The sequence below is a fragment of the Ranitomeya imitator genome, chromosome 6, assembly GCF_032444005.1.
Source record: "Ranitomeya imitator isolate aRanImi1 chromosome 6, aRanImi1.pri, whole genome shotgun sequence".
NCBI classification, from domain to species: domain Eukaryota; kingdom Metazoa; phylum Chordata; class Amphibia; order Anura; family Dendrobatidae; genus Ranitomeya; species Ranitomeya imitator.
The window spans coordinates 338482999-338510387 of record NC_091287.1 but is presented as its reverse complement, the minus strand read 5'-3'; the positions used below and the strand labels follow the sequence as shown (position 1 = coordinate 338510387).

General features: G+C 42.3%; 1 protein-coding gene across 2 annotated transcripts in view; it reads left to right on the top strand.

Annotated features, from left to right (window-relative positions):
- GPLD1 (glycosylphosphatidylinositol specific phospholipase D1) overlaps window positions 1–25544 on the top strand; it is a 128084-nt gene extending 102540 nt beyond the window's left edge. For both annotated transcript variants that reach the window (XM_069730873.1, XM_069730872.1), the window contains 5 exons: window positions 19621–19797; window positions 23037–23197; window positions 23320–23346; window positions 23414–23464; window positions 23873–25544. In XM_069730873.1, the coding sequence (XP_069586974.1) occupies window positions 19621–19797; window positions 23037–23197; window positions 23320–23346; window positions 23414–23464; window positions 23873–23953 (497 nt within the window). In that variant the 3' untranslated portion in view covers window positions 23954–25544. The remainder of the gene's footprint in view (window positions 1–19620; window positions 19798–23036; window positions 23198–23319; window positions 23347–23413; window positions 23465–23872) is intronic.
- The last annotated feature ends 1845 nt before the right edge of the window (window positions 25545–27389 follow it).

Genomic DNA, 27389 nt, shown 5'->3' with positions numbered 1-27389 from the left:
CTCCTTTCTGTTCTTGTCTCCTTGAATTCCTACCCTGTTTCTACAGAGCTACCAGTCTCTAAAGCTTGGATCTCTGTGGAGATATACATTTTCCTAACATACAATGCAACACCTCCTGCCTTCTTGTTAATCCTGTTTCTAATAAATAAGTTGTAGCCTTCGCGGTTTATCTTCAAAGCATGTGAATCATCCCACCAAGTTTCAGTGATGCCTATGACATCATATCTCTCTTCCTGTGTTAGAAGCTCCAATTCTCCTTGTTTGTTTCCCATGCTCTGTGCATTGGTATAGACACATTTTAGTTTGTAGTCGGTTTCTTTTGCTCCTCTATTTTCGTTCAGTTTGTTGTTTTTTGTTCTTCCTCTCCACTTCTATTAGCTGGGTTCTCAAAAAAATTAATTAGCTGCAAATTTCTTCCTGGTTGTATATTTTCCATTCCATAATGCTCTAGTTTAAATCTCTCCTGATGTGTAGCAAGGCGTCTACCAAATATGTGTTTTCCTGTTTTCGTAAAATAGTAACATAGTAACATAGTAACATAGTTAGTAAGGCCGAAAAAAGACATTTGTCCATCCAGTTCAGCCTATATTCCATCATAATAAATACCCAGATCTACGTCCTTCTACAGAACCTAATAATTGTATGATACAATATTGTTCTGCTCCAGGAAGACATCCAGGCCTCTCTTGAACCCCTCGACTGAGTTCGCCATCACCACCTCCTCAGGCAAGCAATTCCAGATTCTCACTGCCCTAACAGTAAAGAATCCTCTTCTATGTTGGTGGAAAAACCTTCTCTCCTCCAGACACAAAGAATGCCCCCTTGTGCCCGTCACCTTCCTTGGTATAAACAGATCCTCAGCGAGATATTTGTATTGTCCCCTTATATACTTATACATGGTTATTAGATCGCCCCTCAGTCGTCTTTTTTCTAGACTAAATAATCCTAATTTCGCTAATCTATCTGGGTATTGTAGTTCTCCCATCCCCTTTATTAATTTTGTTGCCCTCCTTTGTACTCTCTCTAGTTCCATTATATCCTTCCTGAGCACCGGTGCCCAAAACTGGACACAATACTCCATGTGCGGTCTAACTAGGGATTTGTACAGAGGCAGTATAATGCTCTCATCATGTGTATCCAGACCTCTTTTAATGCACCCCATGATCCTGTTTGCCTTGGCAGCTGCTGCCTGGCACTGGCTGCTCCAGGTAAGTTTATCATTAACTAGGATCCCCAAGTCCTTCTCCCTGTCAGATTTACCCAGTGGTTTCCCGTTCAGTGTGTAATGGTGATATTGATTCCCTCTTCCCATGTGTATAACCTTACATTTATCATTGTTAAACCTCAACTGCCACCTTTCAGCCCAAGTTTCCAACTTATCCAGATCCATCTGTAGCAGAATACTATCTTCTCTTGTATTAACTGCTTTACATAGTTTTGTATCATCTGCAAATATCGATATTTTACTGTGTAAACCTTCTACCAGATCATTAATGAATATGTTGAAGAGAACAGGTCCCAATGCTGACCCCTGCGGTACCCCACTGGTCACAGCGACCCAGTTAGAGACTATACCATTTATAACCACCCTCTGCTTTCTATCACTAAGCCAGTTACTAACCCATTTACACACATTTTCCCCCAGACCAAGCATTCTCATTTTGTGTACCAACCTCTTGTGCGGCACGGTATCAAACGCTTTGGAAAAATCGAGATATACCACGTCCAATGACTCACCGTGGTCCAGTCTATAGCTTACCTCTTCATAAAAACTGATTAGATTGGTTTGACAGGAGCGATTTCTCATAAACCCATGCTGATATGGAGTTAAACAGTTATTCTCATTGAGATAATCCAGAATAACATCCCTCAGAAACCCTTCAAATATTTTACCAACAATAGAGGTTAGACTTACTGGCCTATAATTTCCAGGTTCACTTTTATTTATTATTATTATACATTTTTATAGCGCCATTTATTCCATGGCGCTTTACATGTGAATACGGGGCAAATATAGACAAATACATTAAACATGAGCAGATAACAAGGCACACGAGTACATAAGGAGGGAGGACCCTGCCCGCGAGGGCTCACAGTCTGCAGGGGGTGGGTGAGGATACACTAGGAGAGGGAAGAGCTGGCTGTACGGCTGTTCAGTAGGTTGAGGATCACTGCAGGCTGTAGGCTTGTCGGAAGAGATGAGTCTTCAGGTTCTTTTTGAATGTTTCTATGGTAGGCGCAAGTCTGATGTGTTGGGGTAGAGAGTTCCAGAGTATGGGGGAAGCACGGGAGAAGTCTTGGATGCGGTTATGGGAAGAAGAGATGAGAGGGGAGTAGAGAAGGAGGTCTTGGGAGGATCGGAGGTCGCGTGTAGGTAGGTACCGGGAGACCATGTCACAGATGTATGGAGGAGACAGGTTGTGGATGGCTTTGTATGTCAGTGTGAGGGTTTTGAACTGGAGTCTCTGGGCGATAGGAAGCCAGTGAAGGGCTTGACACAGGGGAGAGGCTGGGGAATAGCGGGGGGACAGGTGGATTAGTCGGGCAGCAGAGTGTAGGATGGATTGGAGTGGTGCCAGAGTGCTAGAGGGGAGTCCAGAGAGTAGGAGGATGCAGTAGTCGAGGCGGGAGATGATAAGGGCATGCACTAGCGTTTTTGCAGTGTTGCGGTCAAGGAAAGCACGGATCCGGGAAATATTTTTGAGTTTGAGACGACAGGAGGAGGCAAGGGCTTGGATATGTGGCTTGAAAGAGAGGGCAGAGTCGAGGATCACCCCGAGGCACCGGGCGTGTGGGACTGGGGATAGTGAGCAGCCATTGACATTGATGGATAGGTCTGGTGGAGGGGTAGAGTGAGATGGGGGAAAGATGATGAATTCTGTTTTGTCCATGTTCAGTTGTAGAAAGCGAGCAGAAAAGAAGGCTGAAATGGCAGACAGACAGTGCGGGATTTTGGTAAGCAAGGAGGAGAGGTCAGGTCCGGAGAGGTAGATCTGCGTGTCGTCAGCGTAGAGATGGTACTGCATACCGTGGGATTCTATGAGCTGTCCCAGGCCGAAAGTGTAGATGGAGAAGAGTAGGGGTCCTAGAACAGAGCCTTGAGGAACACCGACTGACAAGGGGCGAAGTGAGGAGGTGGTGTGGGGGAGGGAGACACTGAATGTTCGGTCTGTCAGATATGACGAGATCCAGGAAAGGGCCAAGTCTGTGATGCCAAGGGATGAGAGGATTTGTAGCAAAAGGGAGTGATCTACAGTGTCAAAGGCAGAAGACAAGTCCAGGAGAAGGAGGACAGAGTAGTGTCGCTTGCTCCTGGCAGTTAGTAGGTCATTGGTGACTTTAGTTAGGGCAGTTTCAGTTGAGTGATGGGAACGGAAGCCTGATTGTAACCGATCAAAGAGGGAGCAGGAGGAGAAGTGGGAGGACAGTTCAAGATGGACGTGTTGCTCCAGCAATTTGGAGGCATAAGGGAGAAGAGATATTGGGCGATAGCTAGACACAGAGGATGGGTCGAGGGAGGGCTTTTTGAGGATGGGTGTGATCTTGGCATGCTTGAAGGATGAGGGAAAGACACCTGTTGTGAGTGAGAGGTTGAAGAGGTGCTTTAGGGTTGGGATGAAGACCGTGGAAAGGTTAGGGATGAGGTGGGATGGAAGCGGGTCAAGCGTGCAGGTGGTGAGGTGTGATCTTGACAGGAGGGTGGAGAGCTGATCTTCTGTCATGGTGGAGAAGCTGGTTTTGGAGGAGCAGGGTTGAGCAGCTAAGAGGGGTAGTGGGCGCTGTGGGCCAAAGCTTTCTCTGATCGTATCGATCTTCTGTTTAAAGAAAGAGGCGAAGTCATCAGCAGAAATGAGGGGGGAGGGAGGAGGTGCGGGGGGACGGAGTAGAGAATTGAAAGTGTTGAAAAGCTGTTTAGGGTTGTGGGACAGGGAGGATATGAGGGATGAGAAGTAAGTTTGTTTTGCGGCAGTGAGCGCAGACTTGAAGCTGGCGAGGGACTGCTTGTATGCAGTGAAGTGGTCGGCAGAGCGGGATCGCTTCCATCTCCGCTCAGCAATCCTGGAAGCCCGTCTCAATTCTTTGGTCAGGCTGGTCAGCCAGGGCTGCCTGTTAATTGTACGAGTTTTACTATGCATGAGTGGGGCGGCCGAATCGAGTGTTGTTGTTATTGTGGTGTTATAAAAAGTGGCAGCAGCATCTGTGTCATGAAGGGAAGCTATGTCTGTGAGAGGGAGAAGGGACTCAGAGAGTGATTGTAAGTTGAGATGTTTGAGATTTCTGCGAGGGTGAGTGAGTTTGTGGAGTGGGGGTTGCACACTAGGAGAGGAGAGGGACGAGAATGTCAGTAGGTTGTGGTCAGACAGGGGGAGGGGTGTGTTAGTGAGATTAGTAAGGGAGCAGAGGCGGGTGAAGATGAGGTCCAGCGTGTGGCCATCTTTGTGAGTGGCCTCAGAGGACCATTGAGTGAGGCCAAAGGAGGCAGTCAGTGATAAAAGTTTAGAGGTAGCTGAGGTGAAAGTGTCAATGGGGACATTGAAATCACCCATGATGATAGTGGGGATGTCAACAGAGAGGAAATGAAGTAGCCAGGTGGTGAAGTGGTCGAGAAAGGTGGAGATGGCTAGTTCTGGGGGGCGGTAGATGACAGCCAGCTGGAGGTTGGAGGGGGAATAGATGCGGACAGAGTGCACCTCAAATGAGGGAAGAGTAGCGGAGGGTGGTAGCGGGATTGGAGTAAAGGAGCAGGTGTCGGACAGGAGCAAGCCAACTCCTCCACCGCGTTTGTTGCTGGGGCGAGGGGTGTGAGAGAGGTGGAATCCGCCATAGGAGAGCGCAGCTGGAGAGGCCGAGTCAGAGGGGGTGAGCCAGGTTTCAGTGAGGCCGAGGAAGGAGAGTTTGTTGGTGATGAAGAGGTCATGGATAAATGGCAGTTTGTTGCAGATGGAGCGTGCGTTCCATAGTGCTCCAAGTAGGGGGAGCTGGGGAGTGGGGGCTGGATGAATGGTTATGAGGTTGTCGTGGTTGGGAAAACGTGCGGAGGATCGTGGCAGGGGGTTAGAAACGAGTGTGGGGATGAATTGGGGAGGGCCGGGATTTGGGGATATGTCACCAGCAATGAGGAGTAACAGACAGATCATTAGAAGGTGGGAGCAGGATAGGACATGATGCGGCCGTGTGTGTCTGGATAAAAAGGATTGTATGTGGAGGAACAGTTCTGAGGAGAAGGTGATATGGCTGGGGAGTATGGAGGAAGAAATGACTAGTTCCTTACTAGGAGGAGGGATTGCAGGAGATTGTAAGAAGGAAAGTAGTATGGGGGTGAAAGAGAAAAGAAACCGAAACATTGTAGTGGTTGGTGTTCTGTTACCTTCCAGTCAATTCCAGTCCAATTCAGTCTAATTCAGAATCATAATTAAAAAGATGTAATTTAAAAGATGGAAGTTAAAAGATGAATTTGCAGCAGACTGAGTCTATAGCAGACTCCTGCATGTGAATATATCCCCAGTTAAGGGCAATCAGGTGTGAATGAGGGGGTGGCTGGGTATGGGAGACCAGATGTAGAGAGTTAAGCAAAGGTCATAAAGTGAGGGAGGGGTAAGACTGACCACTCAAAGAGATGCCAGGATCACACAATGAGATACATCAAAACAGGTCGTGGAAACAAGCTGATAGGTGAGAAAGCATACTAAAAGGATTATATGTGCTGCACCAAGACACTCAGATCCAGGGGAAGCATAGAAAAGCCAGTGCAATATACAGAGACATTCAGAAGCCAGGGAGAGCTGGGTAAAGTCAGTGCATACCATGGAAAATCAATGCAGTATACAGAGATATTCTGGAGCCAGGGAGAGCTGGGTAAAGTCAGTGCATACCATGGAAAATCAATGCAGTATACAGAGATATTCTGGAGCCAGGGAGAGCTGGGTAAAGTCAGTGCATACCATGGAAAATCAATGCAGTATACAGAGATATTCTGGAGCCAGGGAGAGCTGGGTAAAGTCAGTGCATACCATGGAAAATCAATGCAGTATACAGAGATATTCTGGAGCCAGGGAGAGCTGGGTAAAGTCAGTGCATACCATGGAAAATCAATGCAGTATACAGAGATATTCTGGAGCCAGGGAGAGCTGGGTAAAGTCAGTGCATACCATGGAAAATCAATGCAGTATACAGAGATATTCTGGAGCCAGGGAGAGCTGGGTAAAGTCAGTGCATACCATGGAAAATCAATGCAGTATACAGAGATATTCTGGAGCCAGGGAGAGCTGGGTAAAGTCAGTGCATACCATGGAAAATCAATGCAGTATACAGAGATATTCTGGAGCCAGGGAGAGCTGGGTAAAGTCAGTGCATACCATGGAAAATCAATGCAGTATACAGAGATATTCTGGAGCCAGGGAGAGCTGGGTAAAGTCAGTGCATACCATGGAAAATCAATGCAGTATACAGAGATATTCTGGAGCCAGGGAGAGCTGGGTAAAGTCAGTGCATACCATGGAAAATTCAATGCAGTATACAGAGATATTCTGGAGCCAGGGAGAGCTGGGTAAAGTCAGTGCATACCATGGAAAATCAATGCAGTATACAGAGATATTCTGGAGCCAGGGAGAGCTGGGTAAAGTCAGTGCATACCATGGAAAATCAATGCAGTATACAGAGATATTCTGGAGCCAGGGAGAGCTGGGTAAAGTCAGTGCATACCTGTGGGAAGAGGAGAACAGCTCGATTAGATGGTGCAGATGATGATAATATTGTAGTAGTGATGAGTAGCCAAATGCATTCTAGAATTCAGTCTAATTCAGAATCATAATTAAAAAGATGTAATTTAAAAGATGGAAGTTAGAGCACTTTTAGAGCCCTTTTTGAATATTGGCACCACATTTGCTATGCGCCAGTCCTGCGGAACAGACCCTGTCGCTATAGAGTCACTAAAAATAAGAAATAATGGTTTATCTATTACATTACTTAGTTCTCTTAGTACTCGTGGGTGTATGCCATCCGGACCCGGAGATTTATCTATTTTAATCTTATTTAGCCGGTTTCGCACCTCTTCTTGGGTTAGATTGGTGACCCTTAATATAGGGTTTTCATTGTTTCTTGGGATTTCACCTAGCATTTCATTTTCCACCGTGAATACCGTGGAGAAGAAGGTGTTTAATATGTTAGCTTTTTCCTCGTCATCTACAACCATTCTTTCCTCACTATTTTTTAAGGGGCCTACATTTTCAGTTTTTATTCTTTTACTATTGATATAGTTGAAGAACAGTTTGGGATTAGTTTTACTCTCCTTAGCAATGTGCTTCTCTGTTTCCTTTTTGGCAGCTTTAATTAGTTTTTTAGATAAAGTATTTTTCTCCCTATAGTTTTTTAGAGCTTCAATGGTGCCATCCTGCTTTAGTAGTGCAAATGCTTTCTTTTTACTGTTAATTGCCTGTCTTACTTCTTTGTTTAGCCACATTGGGTTTTTCCTATTTCTAGTCCTTTTATTCCCACAAGGTATAAACCGCTTACACTGCCTATTTAGGATGTTCTTAAACATTTCCCATTTATTATCTGTATTCTCATTTCTGAGGATATTGTCCCAGTCTACCAGATTAAGGGCATCTCTAAGCTGTTCAAACTTTGCCTTCCTAAAGTTCAATGTTTTTGTGACTCCCTGACAAGTCCCCCTAGTGAAAGACAGGTGAAACTGCACAATATTGTGGTCGCTATTTCCTAAATGCCCAACCACCTGCAAATTTGTTATTCTGTCAGGTCTATTAGATAGTATTAGGTCTAAAAGTGCTGCTCCTCTGGTTGGATTCTGCACCAATTGTGAAAGATAATTTTTCTTGGTTATTAGCAGAAACCTGTTGCCTTTATGGGTTTCACAGGTTTCTGTTTCCCAGTTAATATCCGGGTAGTTAAAGTCCCCCATAACCAGGACCTCATTATGGGTTGCAGCTTCATCTATCTGCTTTAGAAGTAGACTTTCCATGCTTTCTGTTATATTTGGGGGTTTGTAACAGACCCCAATGAGAATTTTGTTACCATTTTTCCCTCCATGAATTTCAACCCATATGGACTCGACATCCTCATTCCCTTCGCTAATATCCTCCCTTAAAGTGAACTTTAGACAAGACTTTACATAGAGACAAACCCCTCCTCCTCTCCGATTTTTACGATCCTTTCTAAACAGACTGTAACCCTGTAAGTTAACTGCCCAGTCATAGCTTTCATCTAACCATGTCTCGGTTATTCCCACTATGTCAAAGTTACCTGTAGATATTTCTGCTTCTAGTTCTTCCATCTTGTTTGTCAGGCTTCTGGCGTTTGCGAGCATGCAGTTTAGAGGATTTTGTTTTGTTCCAATCTCCTCACTGTGGATTGTTTTAGAAATGTTCTTACCTCCCTTCTGAGTATGTTTTCCTGGGTCGTCTTTGTTCGAGTCTAATGTTTTTCTTCCCGTCCCCTCTTCTTCTAGTTTAACGCCCTCCTGATGAGTGTAGCGAGTCTTCTGGCGAATGTGTGTTTCCCAGGTTTGTTGAGGTGTAGTCCGTCTCTGGCGAGGAGTCCATCATACCAGTAATTCACACCGTGGTCCAGGAATCCAAATCCTTGTTGTCTGCACCATCGTCTTAGCCAGTTGTTTGCATCAAGGATCCTGTTCCATCTCCTGGTGCCATGCCCGTCTACTGGAAGGATAGAAGAAAAAACTACCTGTGCATCCAGTTCCTTTACTTTCTTCCCCAACTCTTCAAAGTCCTTGCAGATTGTCGGTAGGTCCTTCCTTGCCGTGTCATTGGTGCCAACATGTATCAGAAGAAATGGGTGGACGTCCTTGGAGCTGAAGAGCTTTGGTATCCTATCGGTCACATCCTTGATCATCGCACCTGGAAGGCAGCATACTTCTCTTGCAGTTATGTCCGGTCTGCAGATGGCTGCTTCGGTGCCTCTCAGTAGTGAGTCTCCCACCACCACCACTCTTCGTTGCTTCTTGGCTGTACTTTTTGCTGTCACTTGTTGCTGTGTGCCCTTTTCTTTTTTGCTTGCTGGTATTGCTTCATTCTTAGGTGTGCCATCTTCATCCTCTACAAAGATTTGATATCGGTTCTTCAGTTGTGTGGTTGGTGATTTCTCCATGGTCTTCTTGCTTCTTTTGGTCACATGCTTCCACTCATCTGCTTTTGGAGGTTCTCTGACACTTTTTGCACCTTCTGTGACCAGTAGAGATGCTTCTGTTCTGTCTAGAAAGTCTTCATTCTCTTTGATGAGTTTCAAAGTTGCTATTCTTTCTTCCAGACCCCGCACCTTTTCTTCTAAAAGGGCCACTAGTCTACACTTCTGACAGGTGAAATTGGATTCTTCTTCTGGTCGATCTGTGAACATGTAGCACATGCTGCAGCTCACCATGTAGGTTGTCACATCTGCCATGTTGCTCCTAGATCCTGCTGACTTGCTGTGTGTTTTCCTTCTTGTGTAATCTACTCAGCCAAGCTCTCTTGCAATAATGTCCTACAGGCAAAAATTCACGCGCCGTAAGGCGCGCGGTTTGGTGATGCTTTCGAAGCAGCTGGTCCCGGCTGTACCCAGCGATCTTCTAGCTTAGGGAGACTTCGCTTCTCCCAGAAGGCACCTGGAATATGCAAATTAGCCTCCTGAAGCTTGAATCCCTGGTTTGGTGATGCTTTCGAAGCAGCTGGTCCCGGCTGTACCCAGCGATCTTCTAGCTTAGGGAGACTTCGCTTCTCCCAGAAGGCACCTGGAATATGCAAATTAGCCTCCTGAAGCTTGAATCCCTGGTTTGGTGATGCTTTCGAAGCAGCTGGTCCCGGCTGTACCCAGCGATCTTCTAGCTTAGGGAGACTTCGCTTCTCCCAGAAGGCACCTGGAGTATGCAAATTAGCCTCCTGAAGCTTGAATCCCTGGTTTGGTGATGCTTTCGAAGCAGCTGGTCCCGGCTGTACCCAGCGATCTTCTAGCTTAGGGAGACTTCGCTTCTCCCAGAAGGCACCTGGAATATGCAAATTAGCCTCCTGAAGCTTGAATCCCTGGTTTGGTGATGCTTTCGAAGCAGCTGGTCCCGGCTGTACCCAGCGATCTTCTAGCTTAGGGAGACTTCGCTTCTCCCAGAAGGCACCTGGAATATGCAAATTAGCCTCCTGAAGCTTGAATCCCTGGTTTGGTGATGCTTTCGAAGCAGCTGGTCCCGGCTGTACCCAGCGATCTTCTAGCTTAGGGAGACTTCGCTTCTCCCAGAAGGCACCTGGAATATGCAAATTAGCCTCCTGAAGCTTGAATCCCTGGTTTTGATTGCAACTCTCCATCATGCAACTCTCCATCATGCAGGTAATTCACTCCATGGTCAAGAAACCCAAAATGTTGCTCACAGCACCATCAATACAGCCAATCCTTCACCTCTAGAATCCTGTTCAATCTTCTTGGTCCATGTCCATCCATTGGGAGGATGGATGAGAAGACTACCTGCACTCCCAGTTACTTCACTTTCCGGCCTGTGTCTTCAAAGTCTGTCCCTATAGTTTCCAGTTAATTTCTTGCTGTGTAATTTGTTCCTACATGTATTAATAGGCATGGGTAGTCATCTTTAGCACTGAAGAGTCTTGATACCCTATCAGACACATCTTTGATTTGGGCACCTGGAAGACAGCACACTTCTCGTAAAGTAATGTCCAGTCGGCAGAGAACGGTTTCTGTTCCTGAGTAGGGAAATCCCCCACGACCATCACACTCCTTTTCTTCTTTACCACAGCACTTCTTTTTCTCCCTTTAAGAGGCTTCCGATTTCTTTACTGGGGTGTTCTTTGTGAGCAAAGCACTTTTTTGATGTACATTTTCATAGTTGTCCTACATGAGTGCCTGGTAACAGTTCTTCAGCGGTATGGGTGCCGAATGCCTCCTTATCCTCCTGCTTCTTTAGGTCACATGCTTCCAATTTTCTTCTTCTGCAGATACATGTATGGTGGTGCAGAAATGTGGAAAGCTTTGTGGGTGAGAACGATGAGTTGATATCGTACTCTGTAGTGGATGGTGAACAAGTGCAATGATTGGCACAAGGAGGCATCAGTTTAGCGGCTGAATAGAAATACTATCATGGACAGATTGGAGAGGAAAAAGTCTTGTAAGAGGGAGTCCAATTAGTAGAGAGATGCAGAAGTCCAAATGAGAATGAATGTGAGCAACAGTAAGAGTTTTTGCAGTTTCAAAAGCCAGACAAGATCAGATTCTGGAGATGTTCTTTAGATGCCAGTGACATGAGAGAGTGATTGATTGGATAAAGGAAATAAAAAAAGTTCTGTGTCAAATACAGTATGACCCAAGACATTTTATGTGCTGCTTGTGAGTTATAGTTGAACTATCCAAGGAAATTGCAATATAAAGTATAAATAGGTTAGTAGAAGGGGAAACAAGAGAAGTTCAATTTCGAAGAGATTTAATTTCAGCTAGAAAAAATATTTAGAATTGAGAGTCCTCAGTGGTTGATATCTTTTAATGGCTAACTGAAAAGATGGTAACAAATTGCAAGCTTTCGAGACTACACAGGTCTCTTCATCAGGCAAAGACTAAAACAAATTCTGAAGAATCACATATTTAATGCACAACATAGCACAGAGAGAAAAAAAGAGGGGGAAAACCATGGATAAGACAGGTGACATGAAGCAGAATTACCATGAGTGATAAACAGTTATGTCCATAAATATTGGGCCAGCTCTCAGAAAAAATGTAAAACCTGTCCATTTATAATGACCACGGTCAAGATAAAGATCCCCAATTCACATCAGGACTACAAGATACCAGGTACTTTCAGCTGCGTCACTTCTAATGTGGTGTACCTAATTATTTGCACTAAATGTCCAACTGGGGGTCTGTATGTGGGGGAGACAGGGCAGAAACTGAACAAGTATGAACTCTCATCGCCATACAATAAGAGAAAAAAAAATGGATCTACCTGTGGCAATACATTTTTGTTTCCCAAATCATGACATTATGGACATGAAATTACTTGTGTTAAAAGGTAGCTTCAAATCTCAGAGAGACAAAAGAGTCTGGGAATATAAACTGATGACGACCTTTGACAGCCTTAGTGGAGGAATGAATGTGTCGCATGGATTTATGTCTTTTTACATCAACTAAGGAACTTGACCCTCAGACTATAAGGGGTCATCACAACAGAGACCCTAATCAGAGGACAATAAAACATTCCTTATCTAAGAGCTGGCCCAATATTTATGTACATAACTGTTTATCACTCATGGTAATTCTGCTTCATGTCACCTGTCTTATCCATGGTTTTCCCCCCCCCCCCCCTTTCTTTTCTCTGTGCTATGTTGTGCATAAATATGTGATTCTTCAGAATTTGTCTTAGTCTTTGCCTGATGAAGAGACCTGTGTAGTCTCAAAAGCTTGCAATTTGTTACCATCTTTTCAGATAGCCATTAAAAGGTATCAACCACTGAGGACTCTCAGTTCTAAATATTTTTCTATCTACTGGCTAACATGGTACCAAGATATTTTTGGCGCATAGCAAATGTGGTGCCAATATTCAAAAAGGGCTCTAAAAGTGAACCTGGAAATTATAGGCCAGTAAGTCTAACCTCTATTGTTGGTAAAATATTTGAAGGGTTTCTGAAGGATGTTATTCTGGATTATCTCAATGAGAATAACTGTTTAACTCCATATCAGCATGGGTTTATGAGAAATCGCTCCTGTCAAACCAATCTAATCAGTTTTTATGAAGAGGTAAGCTACAGGCTGGACCACGGTGAGTCATTGGACGTGGTATATCTCGATTTTTCCAAAGCGTTTGATACCGTGCCGCACAAGAGGTTGGTACACAAAATGAGAATGCTTGGTCTGGGGGAAAATGTGTGTAAATGGGTTAGTAACTGGCTTAGTGATAGAAAGCAGAGGGTGGTTATAAATGGTATAGTCTCTAACTGGGTCGCTGTGACCAGTGGGGTACCGCAGGGGTCGGTATTGGGACCTGTTCTCTTCAACATATTTATTAATGATCTGGTAGAAGGTTTACACAGTAAAATATCGATATTTGCAGATGATACAAAACTATGTAAAGCAGTTAATACAAGAGAAGATAGTATTCTGCTACAGATGGATCTGGATAAGTTGGAAACTTGGGCTGAAAGGTGGCAGATGAGGTTTAACAATGATAAATGTAAGGTTATAAACATGGGAAGAAGGAATCAATATCACCATTACACACTGAACGGGAAACCACTGGGTAAATCTGACAGGGAGAAGGACTTGGGGATCCTAGTTAATGATAAACTTACCTGGAGCAGCCAGTGCCAGGCAGCAGCTGCCAAGGCAAACAGGATCATGGGGTGCATTAAAAGAGGTCTGGATACACATGATGAGAGCATTATACTGCCTCTGTACAAATCCCTAGTTAGACCGCACATGGAGTACTGTGTCCAGTTTTGGGCACCGGTGCTCAGGAAGGATATAATGGAACTAGAGAGAGTACAAAGGAGAGCAACAAAAGGAATGGGAGATCTACAATACCCAGATAGATTAGCGAAATTAGGATTATTTACTTTAGAAAAAAGATGACTGAGGGGCGATCTAATAACCATGTATAAGTATATAAGGGGACAATACAAATATCTCGCTGAGGATCTATTTATACCAAGGAAGGTGATGGGCACAAGGGGGCATTCTTTGCGTCTGGAGGAGAGAAGGTTTTTCCACCAACATAGAAGAGGATTCTTTACTGTTAGGGCAGTGAGAATCTGGAATTGCTTGCCTGAGGAGGTGGTGATGGCGAGCGAACTCAGTTGAGTGGTTCAAGAGAGGCCTGGATGTCTTCCTGGAGCAGAACAATATTGTATCATACAATTATTAGATTCTGTAGAAGGACGTAGATCTGGGGATTTATTATGATGGAATATAGGCTGAACTGGATGGACAAATGTCTTTTTTCGGCCTTACTAACTATGTTACTATCTTTCCTTAATTTCAGCTAGAGAGAGGAAATGATCTTAGAGACATCAGCCAGACAAACCCTGGTACGTTGTATTAGGATCGGGGTGATGTCAGGAGAAGATGTGTATAACTGGGTGTCATCAGCATATAGATGGTACTGGAAACCAAATCTGCTGATGGCTTGTCCAATAGGTGCAAAGTAGATAGAGTAGAGGGCCTAGGATTGAACCTTGAGGAATCGCTACAGTAAGATGAAAAAGAGAGGAAGATGAGCTGGCAAATGAAACAGTGAAAGGAGCGGTCAGAGCAGTAGGAAGAGAACCAAGAAATTGCACTTTCTTTGGAGCCTATAAAGCGGAACATAGTGAGAATGAGCTGGTGGTCCACAGTGTCAAATGCTGTAGAGAAATCCTGGAGAATCAGCAGGGAGTAGTGGCCAATAGATTTAGTTGTTAATAGATGATTAGAGACTTTAGTGAGTGCAGTTTCATTAGAGTGCAAACAGCAGAAACCAGATTATAAAGGGTCAAGAATAGAGTAATCTGAGAGATAGCGGATCAGTCGAGAGTGGACCAAGCGTTCCAGGATTTCAGAGATGAAGTTTCTTTTAGTAGAGGGGTTATGATGGCATGTTTAAATGAGGAAGGAAAGATACCAAATGAAAGAAAGAAAGGTGAAATATTTTAGATAGGTAGTGTAGTGACAACTGAATAAGAGACTGAAGGAGATGTAAGAGAATAGAGCCTCAGATGCAGGTTGTAGGGCGATAAAAAGAAAAGAGCCTGCTAACTTCCTCTTCTTTTACAGGTTCAAAGGTGGAAAGTGAATTCAAGGTGCGGGAGGGAATCCAATCCCTGAGGGAATTGAGCTAAAATGTCTTGACGAATATGGTTGATATTTTCTTGGAAGTGGCAGATCAAAAATGCTTAGGTTGATGATGGGTCCTGTGCAAAATAGCTCAGGGTTAGGTGGAAAGTTCTTGAAAAGTTGTTTTGAATTGTTTGATAGTGATGTGATGAGGGTGCGGAAGTAGGGTTGTATGGCCAGATGGACAGAAGAGTTATAAGTATGAGCACAAACTCAAAGTGGATGAAGTCTTCTGCTGAAAGTGGTTTTCTCTACTGAATCCTGCCACACCTAGAGCACCGGTGGAGAATAAGTGTTAGCAGCATGTGCCAGGATCGCCACCATCTGTGTTGGGTATCTCTGTGTGTAGGGGGAGCTGCTTCATACAGGGCAATGTCTTACTGCAATATGACAATGTTAAGTCAGGACAGGACAAAGAAGAGATTGGCGCCAAGGATGGCAGTAGATTGTCCAAAAGGTGCTGGGTATTGATGGCATGTAGATCCCTGTATGTTTGATAATTGGGGGTATGCAGAGTGGGCTTAGTAGCAAAGCCACAAAAGAACTAAAAATCCTTCAAAAATTCAAAAATACAGCTGAAAAAGGGCAGCACCGCTTACCTGCCCAGGTCTCTGAACAAATGCACTACAGGATGCAGCCAACCCAAAGATTTTGCAAAACCCAGGTGCAAAATACTAAATAGACAGCCACTCACAACCTACCATTTCATGGAGGGAGTGACTGCTTGGTATACATTTGCACGATAAAGGCCTGTATAGGGCGCTGCTCACAACGTGCTGGGCTTGGCTGCACCCTGAAAAATAAAGTGCACAAAATACATACAAATATGTGAGGTATTGGTCCATATTTTGGCCAAGATATGCAAGCTTCCAACCCTACATCAAGGGTCCTCATGCTTGGGTCTTGTATACAGGGGTGTTCTCATGGGATGCATTGAGAGAGTGCTAGCCAGCCCACCTAAGCAAATAGTAGGGGCGTGACTAATAGGCTGAGAACCAGACACTATGCATTACCTGCATGTGAACAGCACCCTATACAGGAAGGAGCGTCATTTGACTTTTTGCATGTAAAATGTGTTGGGATAATTAGCAGACGCCATGTTGCGTTTGGAGAGCCTCTGATGTGCCTGAGCCCTTATCACTACAGAAATGCCAAACATGTGGCCGCTATATGTGGTTTAGACACACTGGGAGGGGGGATTTGGAAGCACAGAATTTGCTGAATTTCTTCTGAGGGGCAAGGAGCCACTTCACTTTTCCAGAGCCTTTGGGCTACCTGTAATGTGGAGGCACCCTATATTTCCACTTACAGATGATGGGAACTTGCTTTTTTGTGAATTGAGCTGAAGCTTTTATTGGTGACGTTTTACATACAAGTGCTTTTCACTAAATTAGATTATCATCAAAAAGTAAAATTATTTAAGTTCTTCAAAACAAAAAGTAAAATTATATTGAGTCATTACACAGTGATCTATTGCAAGTGTTTATTTCTGTGTATTTTGACGATTATGGCTTACAGCAAATGAAAACCCAAAAGTCGTTATCTCGGTAAATTAGAATAATTAACAAAAAACACCTGCAAAGGCTTCGTAAGCATTTAAAAAGGTCCTTTATTCTGTTTCAGTAGGCTCCACAATCATGGGGAAGACTGCTGACTTGACAGATGTCCAGAAGGCAGGCATTAGATATAAAGAACGCGGCATTCAACTTGAATTAAACTTGAGGTTTTTTATTCCGTAGTACGAAAAAACGTTTTGTCCTAGTGTGGCCTTCGTCAGTTACGTACTGAAGGATGACTGAGAATAACCTCAGTATGTGTAATAGATCCGTGGGTTATCACTTAATGGTGGTCCGCTTAAATAGATATAGCGCAGCTATGAGCTGAGAGTGGCCGGGTCCTGACGCGGTGTCCACCGCTGTCGGCGTGAAAGCCCAGAAGGCAGTCATTGACACACTCCACAAGGAGGGTATGCCACAAAAGGGCATTGGTAAAGAAGCTGACTGTTCATAGAGTGCTGTATCCAAGCATATTATTGGAAAGTTGAGTGGAAGGAAAAAGTGTGGTAGAAAAAGTTGCACAATCAACTGGGATAACCGGAGCCTTGAAAGGATTGTTAAGAAAAGGCCATTCAAAAGTTTTGGGGAGATTCACAAGGAATGGACTGCTGCTGGAGTCATTGCTTCAAGAGCCACCACACACAGATGTATTCAGGACATGGGCTACAAATGTTGCATTCCTTGTGTCAAGCCACCCACGACCAATAGACGTCAGAAGCGTCTTACTTGGGCCAAGGAGAAAAAGAACTGGACTGTTGCTCAGTGGTCTTTGGTGTTGTTTTCAGATGAAAGTAAATTTTGCTTGAGGTCTAGTGTGAATCAGTGATGGTTTTGGGAGACATGTCATCTTCTGGTGTAGGTCCACTGTGTTTTATCAAGACCAAAGTCAGCCGTCTACCAGGAAATTTTAGAGCACTTCATGTTTCCCTCTGCCGACAAGCTTTTTGGAGATGGAAATGTAATTCTCCAGCAGAACTTGGCACCTGTCCACATTTCTAAAAGTACCAATACCTGGTTTAAAAACAACAGTATCACTGTGCTTGATTGTCCAGCAAACTCGCCTGACCTTAACCCCATAGAGAATCTATGGAGTATTGTCAAGAGGAAGATGAGAGACACCAGACCCAACAATGCAGACGAGCTCAAGGCTGCTATCAAGCATTGGGCTTCCACATCAGCAGCGCCACAGGCTGATCGCCTCCATGTCATGCCGCATTGATGCAGTAATTTATGGAAAATGAGCCCCGACCAAGTATTGGGTGCATTTACTAAACATACATTTCAGTAGGCCAACATTTCGGATTTTAAAATCATTTTTCAAGCTGGTGTTATAAAATATTCTAATTTACTGAGACAATGACTTTTGGGTTTTAATTGGCTGTAAGCCATAATCAGTAACAAACAGAAATAAACACTTGAAATAGATCTCTCTGTTTGTACTGACTATATAATATATGAGTTTCACTTTTTGTATTGAAGAACTGAAATAAATTAACTTTTTGATTACTGTATTTTTTGGATTATAAGACGCACCCCAAATTTTGAGAATTTTTTTTTTTAATAAAATGGTGGTGCTTTTAATCCATGCGTCTTATTGCTTAATGGGGGTGGTGGCTGCGGTGAAGCGGGGTCCCAGAGTCGCTGCTAGAGCAGGCAGGAGTGGGGTGATGCTGCAGGCCGCAGGCTGGGATGAGGTGGTGTTCCGATGTGCTGCTGCGGGTGTTTGGCAATGCAGAGGTGCCCGGTGGTGCTGCAGGGGTCTCCGATGCTGCTGCAGGTGTCTCCGATGCTGCGAGGGCTCTGCCAACATTTTGTGAAAGGGACAACATTTGCTCTTCTCCAATCTTCTGGGAGTTCTGTTTTCCAGGATTTTTCAAAGATTATGGCAAGTAGTTCTGCAATTTCCTCTGCCAATTATTTCAGTACCCTAGGATGTAATTCATCTGGACCAGATGTAAATTAATTTAAATTAGCCAAGTGGTCCCTCACTATCTCTCTGTTTATGGATACAGTGGATGCTTTTATTCCTTCGTTGTCACTGTGAAGATGAGTTGATGTTACATTTGTTTTCTTGGAGAACACAGATGCAAAATAGGAATTTAAAAGTTTGGCCTTCTCAACTTCATTTTTGACCACTTCACCCTTTTCATCCTGTAAAAATCCTATAGCATCTTTGACTTTCCTTTTGCTTTTGACATAACGACACTGCAGTTCCCCGCTGTGGTCACTATACAGTTGATGGAGCTATGCTGTTTGCTGTTCTGCTCTGCAACTAAGTACATCTGGCTGCTGGGGTGCTGGGTGTCACCCTAGACAATGCATTTCATCACCTTTCCATCCTGCATCTCTATTTCATATCATGTCACTCTTCTTCAAAACACAATCTTCCACCCAAAGCCACAGACATCTGTAATGGTACAAAACTGTGCTTCGATGGCGCTAATTATTTAGTTAGGCACTCCGTCAGAAATTTTATATTCTTCAAGTTTTCTAATATGATTTTAGATTAATTTCTTGAGGGTAGAGTGGTTTTCAACCATTCATAAGAGGAGCCTTTATTGCTGCCTAGAGTCTCAAATCTACAGTTTTTGGAGCTCTCCATTCTGCATAATGAAATATTCACATCCAGTAGTCCCACCACTGTGTGACATTGAAAGCTGTATCCAGTGGCGTTATGTCAGCATAAAAATTAATAATGGCCAAGAAAAAATTTGTACTTTTTTTTGTCTTGTCAAAGTCGTCGCTCAAATGATAAAGACCCCTTATTCTTTATTTGCAATTTACTGAAGTCACTTTTCTTTTGCTGAAGTTTTAGGCACCAAATTCTTTAAAAGGTTCATGAATGTGGTGTAAAATACAAAGTGCTCCTTTATTTTATCTTGACGTTTTAGTACTAAAATTCTTCTAACATGTTGCATGATATATGTCTGTCTAACAAATGTGCCAAATTGAGAATGCCACCACAAACCTTTCTCCTGGCAGGAACTGGATTGAGGTGCACCAAAACAATGCAACATTTGGTAACAGCTCATTTCACGAATGTCTAAAAGATCTGGATAAGTAAAGTTGTAGACTAGAGAAAAAAAATTTAAACAAAAAAGACAACTTTTAAAATGGCACAAATGGTATAGAGAATAAAGTGCAAATACTAAAGCTACTAAAGAAATACAAATCCCTCCAGAAAACTAGATAAACAATGGTGCATTGGGGCCATAATGTCTACTTTACATCCACTGTGATTCTTTTTGTATTCCAGGCACAATGTCCAAGGTTGTATTTGTACGAAGAGAACTGACGCATGCAGGTACAGCAATCATGTATGAACTGAAAGGAAAGACTGAGCCATCTCTCCTCGGCACAATGAGGGGAGACCGTCAATTTTCACGTTTTGGAACCAACCTCCATTTAAGAGACCTTGACGACGATGGGCTTGGTGAGACTGGATATATATCATATATCTTATATATATCAATAAGGTTATGTTCAGACAGATTTTTTTTTTAGGCAGTATAAAAAGCTTTTCAAGCAGAAAGCACTTAAGGAAAGGCCCCTGTTTTTGGATGAGGTTTCCTTACCCAGCAGTTTTAGGAGTTTTGGAAGTTTTTTTTCCCCAAATCGTTTTTTTATCTTTGCAATCTTTTGTCAGTGACAAGCTTGGAGAGGATTCCCGGGAGGATCCACTTGAAAGAAGTGACATACACTATTTTTTTCTTCATCAGACATTTTTCAAAACCTCTTCAGAAAAATAAAATGCTAAAAAAAACTCCTCATATAAACGCAAACTGAATTTCCTATACAAATAAATAGAAGACTATTCCCAAGTGTTTTTTTTTGTTAAAGCTTTCCTTGAGGAGGGTTTTGAATGGATCTGCTCCAAAAAAAAGCCCCTAAAAACTTTGTATCAGCATAGCATATGATATGATATGTACACGTGGAGATTTTTGGATAAGCTTTTTTTTATGGGGATCCCCCAAACTCCTCCCCTCCCCCCAAAAAAATTGGTTCAGAAACACATGAAAGATTCTTCCCATTTATTTCTATGGTGATAAATCACTTTATCGGTCAGATATTCAGTCTTTTGAGTATTTTTTTTATCTGCTTTAGGTTTTAAAAAACCTGCTGGGAAGAAAAAGTGCATATCACTTTTTTTCTTTTTTAAGAGGTTCTTGTGTGTCTCATATCAGATGTCTTGTGGAAAAATCATCTTTTATCACTTTATATAATTGACCTTTTCCAGGCTCTGGGGAGAACGATGCCCGGAAGATATTGCTACCTCATCGCTTCATTATCCTTTCTCCTCCCATATCTTCACTGTGTCCATGTGACATGCAATTCCGCGTGCTGCACATTCTTGCTGCCGTCTCTCCTCTTCACTGATCAGCTCTTCTTACGGCATTGGCTTCACTTTTGTTCTGCGTATGCGTCGGAGAGTCACTGAGTCACTTCCACTATTAGTGTTCTCAGGTGCACAGGAAAGGTGCACACCCGGCTTCCTTCCTCCGGCCCTGCATTAGTAATCATATAATTTGTCTGCTCCACCAACTTTTTGGAAAGTGGGCAAAGCTTAGCTGCGAGCCAGCATGGTCAAGTGCACACAAATAATTCATCAAAATTTACACCATGAGTGGCATAAATTATGACAAATGTACTCCAGTCCCTCATTGGAGTACATTTCTTGCAGTGGCAAAATGCAACTAAAAGTTACATCAACCTCATTAAAAGGCACATGTCTTTTAATGAGTTTGGCTCATCTTATTACAGTTTTCATCAGAACTGGAGTACAAAATGCCAATCTTGATGAATGAGGTTGATAGTGCAGACGATCCAGAAATTAGAAAAACAAAACATAATACCCGTGCTTCTCACAAAATTAGAATATCATCAAAAGTAAATTTATTTCAGTTCAATACAAAAAGTGAATCTCATATAGAGTCAGTACAGAGTGATCTATTTCAAGTGTTTATTTCTGTTACTGTTGATGATTATGACTTACAGCCAATGAAAACTCAAAAGTCATACTTTTGGCAGTGTGGACAGATGCCAAGTTCGGCTGGAGAATGAAATTTCCATCTGCAAAAAGCTTGTCGGCAGAGGGAAGCATGACGTGCTCTAAAATTTCCTGGTAGACGGCTGCTCTGACTTCAGTCTTAATAAAACACAGAGGACCTACACAAGTAGATGACATGGCTCCCCAAACCATCACTGATTGTGGAAACTTCACACTAGACCTCAAGCAGCTTGGATTGTGGCCTCTCCGCTCTTCCTCCAGACTCTGGGACCTTGATTTCCAAATGAAATGCAAAAGTTACTTTCATCTGAAAACAACACCTTGGACCACTGAGCATTGTCTATTGACCATGAGTGGCTTGACACAAGGAATGTGACACTTGTAGCCCATGTCCTGGATATGTCTGTGTGTGGTGGCTCTTGAAGCAATGACTCCAGCAGCAGCCCACTCCTTGCGAATCTCCCCCAAATTATTCTATGGCCTTTACTTAATCCTTTCGAGGCTACGGATATCCCAGTTGTTTATGCACCCCTTTCTACCACACTTTTTCCTTCCACTCAACTCTCCATTAATATGCTTCTTTAGCAATGACCTTTTGTGGCTTACCATCTCCTTGTGGAATATGCAATGACTGCCTTCTGGACATCTGCAGGTGGTTTTTGTTATTCTAATTTATTGAGATGACTTGTATTTTCATTGGCTGTAAGCCATAATCATCAACATTACCAGAAATAAACACTTGGAATAGATCACTCTGTTTGTAATGACGCTATATAATATATGAGTTTCACTTTTTCTATTGAAGAACTAAAATAAATTAACTTTTTGATATTCTAATTTTGTGAGAAGCACCTGTATATCACTTACACTCTCAGAAAAAAAAAAGTAAATAAAGGGGACCAGACATCTGCCTCAAACTGCATGGACCACAGGCAGCTTGCATTAGAGACCAGTTCCAATATTGCGGTCATGTATGTTTTACCCAACACTTCACCGGCCAGGGACAACGAGACTAGGGTCACTAGTCAAAGATGCAGGACTCCGGCAGCTTCTCCCTGCCTTACTCAGAAAGGCTGACCTGTTTCTTCAAAGAGACCAGTCATTTATGGGGAATAGGAAGGGCAGAAACTGCTGGAGACCTGCCTCTTGGACTGGTTGTTTGAGCCACATCACCCCGGCCTTAAATGTACATTGTCATATTTCAGCTTTCAGGATACCTCTTAAATATTCATGGTAAAATACATCTCATATACTAATCACCAAAACTCCTTTGGGTTCCACTGGTCAGGTGAGAGCCTTTTTTATCCACAGGCTTCTAAAATGGATAAGGGCCTCAAGATTTTAATAAAGCCAATTTGCCACTCGTAGCTTCCACTTCAGAACTGAACAATGCCAATGACGTTACTACCCCCTATAACACGTGAATGATCAGCAGGCATTAAGGAAACCAACATTCATTTCACATTTTCACTTACTTTTTAAGCAAGTCTATTAAGTATTGTGCTATATTTTTTTAGATAATGTCTGTTGTTGCCACTCTGCTGCATACTGTACTTCTTCTTGGTACCTTTGAACAGAATTTGAAAGTTCATTCAGGACTTACTGGTAGATCCAATAGAACAATGATGAATGGAAATATTTTGACCATGTAATTTCCTTTCCAGATGAAATCATTGTGACCTCACCATTAAGGACAGGAGACATTACCACAACAATGCTTGGCTCCCAGACTGGTAGAGTTTATATCTACAATGGCAATATCACCTCTACAGGAGTGCTAACCGGAAGATGCAAGTCGTGGGTTACTCCATGTCCTGATGACTGGGTATGAGAATAAAGCGATAGGTTGACTGAGGGTACTTGGAATATTCCTCATTTACCCAATTCGTGGCATAAAATGCAGAAGGGCATTTTGCTCCTAAGCATTTTCTTTTCTTTCCCCTGTAGGCACAATACGTACTGGTTTCTCCTGAAGTAAGTATAATACCTGCAAGAAAGGTTGGATCTTAAATCTGTATGCTAATCTAGATCAATATTTTAGGAAAAGGCAAGATTTGGAAGTTCAGTCACCACCATCAAATCAAAGCACAAAGTAGGTGAAGCTTCACTGAACTCATATGGCCATCATGTACACGCATGATTCTGAGCTAATGTACTTTATTGCAATTTACTATCTTTGTAAATCATATGTGAAAACAAGCACCATATGCAAGAAAAAAATCATACAGCTAATTTGTGTTGTATTATTTCTGGTAGCACAGAGGAAATTGTTACTTAGGTCTCAGGGCAGGGGATGCTGGATGGAGAAGTTGTATTTTTAAAGAACATTCAGCTTAATGCGGATGAACTACTGAATTGTATATCAGACAATTTGTGGACAAGATTGGTGCAAGGGGGAGCAGACCGGTAGCCACAAGAGGAAGCCGACTGCATACAGATTTACAATTAAGTTCAATGGGAACAGTATATACTGGGATATTTACTCATTTAATCTTTTCAGAAACAGGTTGTGGTAGCAGCTGTAAGAAGCTCTAGAAAAGCAAGACTGGCTGGAAGCATCTACATTTACAATCTATACTGAATATTCTACACGTCTGCAAAACATGAAAAACTACTCATAGAGGAAAACTGATGTAAAAAGGACAAAATGTTCAAGCTTTTAATTGTGTTTGTTACAATGATCAAGTATATTGAATTTACATTGAGCCTACTTGGAAGTGGACTAAAAGATCTGACTAATAAAGAGAAGCTGTCAGGTTGGAAATGTTGTGAAACCTAAGGCATTATGTTGAACAGGGTAATATATGGGATTACGGGAAAAGATTCACTATAACTCGTATCTTATTTAAGGAGCAATTATTCACTTCATTAGTGATCAACATTTGCAAAGTTAAGATTTTTTATAATATATAGTGTGGTTTTAACTGCCCAATTCAAGCATTCTCTATTTACAGAGCTTCCCCGAGTCAGGAGGACACATAGTCCCCTACTCCAATTATAAATATAGTATGGAGTCTTGATGAACAGCAGTTCAAAGCAGATTTTGAGGGAGCTTGAATTTGGGTATGTCCCCATGGTCAGTAATTGGCAGCGCTTTGGACGCAGCACATGTCCGCTGCGTCTAAAGCGCTGCTGGCTTTTGAACACAGGTGATTCCGCATGTGATCATTGAACCGTGCGGAATCACCGTGTCCAATACTCACGTCTCCAAAGGATAAATAGACATGCTGCAGTCTGGAAAGACGCGCTGCATGTCGTTCTCCGCAGGTGAGCCGTGGGGAGTTGGTGCACGCATAGTGGATGTGGGATTTCTTGAAATCCTATCCACTATGCTGTAACATCTGGCCGCTGCGGGTTGGATGCTGCAGATGTACGCAGCGTTTAACCAGCAGCGTTTACTGACCGTGAGAACATACTCGGCAGTTAAAACTAAAATGCAGCATACATTTTTGGGAAAGAAGCAAAATAAAGTAATGAAGTATATTACAAAAATCCATAGCTTTGCAGAGACTGATCAATAGTTACATTAAAAAAAAAAGGTTACTTTTTAAATCCCTGCCCATTGTGGTCTTGGCAATGAAGAGGAAGTGGTAAATGTTAAAGAGACCCAAGATTAGAGAATTTTTTATCCCCCCAGAAATTGCTCCACTCTTACCCATGAGCTGCATCTGGCATTGCAGTTCAGCTTCTTCCACTTTCAAGCATTGTAGGCCATGTGCAATATCAGATCAACCTGTACACAAGATTGGAACAATTTTTATAGTGTAAAGAATTGTTTGTGTTTTATTTTATTTTTTTTTTATTTAACATTGGGCATCTATAGTTTTTCCTTCCAAGGGTACCTTATTGTTACATAGTGACATGTCAGAAGTTATGATGACTAGGATCCAGGAGCTAAGACCCTGACTGATCCCTAAAGCAAAGGTTAAGAAGAGAGCGAAGTGGTGTATGGGCTCATGGATTTTGTACACTTAAAAAAAACTGAACTTTATTCCTATTTATCAGCAGTCTGAACAAAATTAAGACTTTACTTCTGATATATTGTTACTTTATTGTTCATGTTCGCATACTTCATAAAATTTACGCTGTAATAAAGTACATATACATACCTCACAAAGCTTTACAAAATGTAATAAATATACAAATTGTATTAAAATCACAAAATTATATGTAAACTACTTATTATATATTTACATGTGAAAGTATATACAATAGCTACTTAACATGACAGCACAAACTCATCTAATTTACTGATACAAATCCCTGTATTCAAAGTAATAACTACATACAGCTTTTAAAAGCAGTAAACAGAATTGGTAAGAATTAAAAGGGGCTGTCCACTACTTTTATATTGATGAGCTATCCTCTGGATAGATACCGTAATTAAATGTCACCTGAATTTGGCGGGCTCGGTTTACGGTCCGATGGGCGGTGTTTTCTGTTCTTTCATGCACCCCTTCCTTTCCCGCTGGCGGCAATATTGTCTTGAATTTGATTAGGTTTCCTCCGTAGTACACGTGTGCGCAATGCAATCTTGCTTTGCGCACGCGCAGTATGCTTTGCCCAACAGCGGGCAAAGCCGAAAAGCGTTAGTGCGCATGCGCCGGCGCACTTTGTCCCGGAAGTATTTTGCTGTGTTCCGGGACATAGTACACTAGAACAGCTGATTGATGGAGGTGTTGGATGTCGCACTCTAATATTGATGACAAACCCTAATGATAGGTCATCAATATAAAAGTAGTGGACTACCCCATTTAACATGGATTACCTATTCTTAAGCTGGATATATACAGTGGCATGTAAAAGTTTGGGCACCCCTGGTTAAAATTACTGTTCTGTTAACAGTTAAGCAAGTTGAAGATGAAATATCTCTAAATTCCCAAAGTTTAAGATGAGACATTTCCTTTGTATTTTAGGCAAAAAAACAAATATCTAAAAAAATATTTAGTCATTTTTATTTTATTACAAAATTGAAAAGGAGCCTATGCAAAAGTCTGGGCACCTGTAGAGATTTGTGTGTTCATATAACTTTGAGCAACGTTTTAGACCTTAATTAGCCTGTGAGGGTTATGTCTTGGTCATTATCATCGTTAGGAGAGGCCAAGGGATGCAAATTTCCCAGATTTATAAAAACCCAGCCTTCACTAACCTTGTGTGAAAAACAGCAGCCATGAGATCTTCTAAGCAGTTGTCTAGCACACTAAAAATGGTGGAGTCCCACAAAGCAGGGGAAGGCTGTAAGAGGATATCAAAGCATTTTCAAGTTGTCCTTTCCTCAGTTCAAAATGTAAATTAAGAAATAGCAGTTAACAGGAACAGTGGAGGTCAAGATATCTTCCAGAAGACCAAGCAAAATTTCAGTAAGAGCTGCTTGTAGGATTGCTGGATAGGCAAATTAGAACACCCTCCCCCCCACCCCCACACACACACTTGTCTGCAAAAGGGTTTCAGAAATATGTAGCAGACTCTGGAATTGTAGTACATTGTTCTACTTTTCAGAGACAGCTACATAAATATGGCCTTCATGGTAGAGTCATCAGAAAACCTTTCGTGTGCCCTCAGAAGTATTAAAAAGAACATCTAAACAAGCCTGATGCATTTTGGAAACAATTTATGTGGACAGATGAGTTAACTTTTGGCCACAATGATCAAAAGGTATGTGTGGAGAAATAAAGGCACAGAATTTCAGGAAAATAACATCTTGCCAACCATTAAGCATAGGAATGGATCAATCATGCTTTGTGGTTGTGCAGCAGCCAATGGCACAAGAACATTTCAAGGTTAGAAGGAAAAATGGATTCAATTACATTTCAACAAATTCTTGAAGCAAACATAACACCGTCTGTAAAAAAGTTGAAGTTGAAAAGACAGGATGGCTTCTACAAATGGATAATGGTCCTAAACAAATGTCAAAATCCACAATACACCATGTTCCAAAATATTATGCAAATCGGCTTTAAGTTTCAAAGATTTACGGTATTTTTCAGACTATAAGACGCACCCAGGTTTTAGAGGTG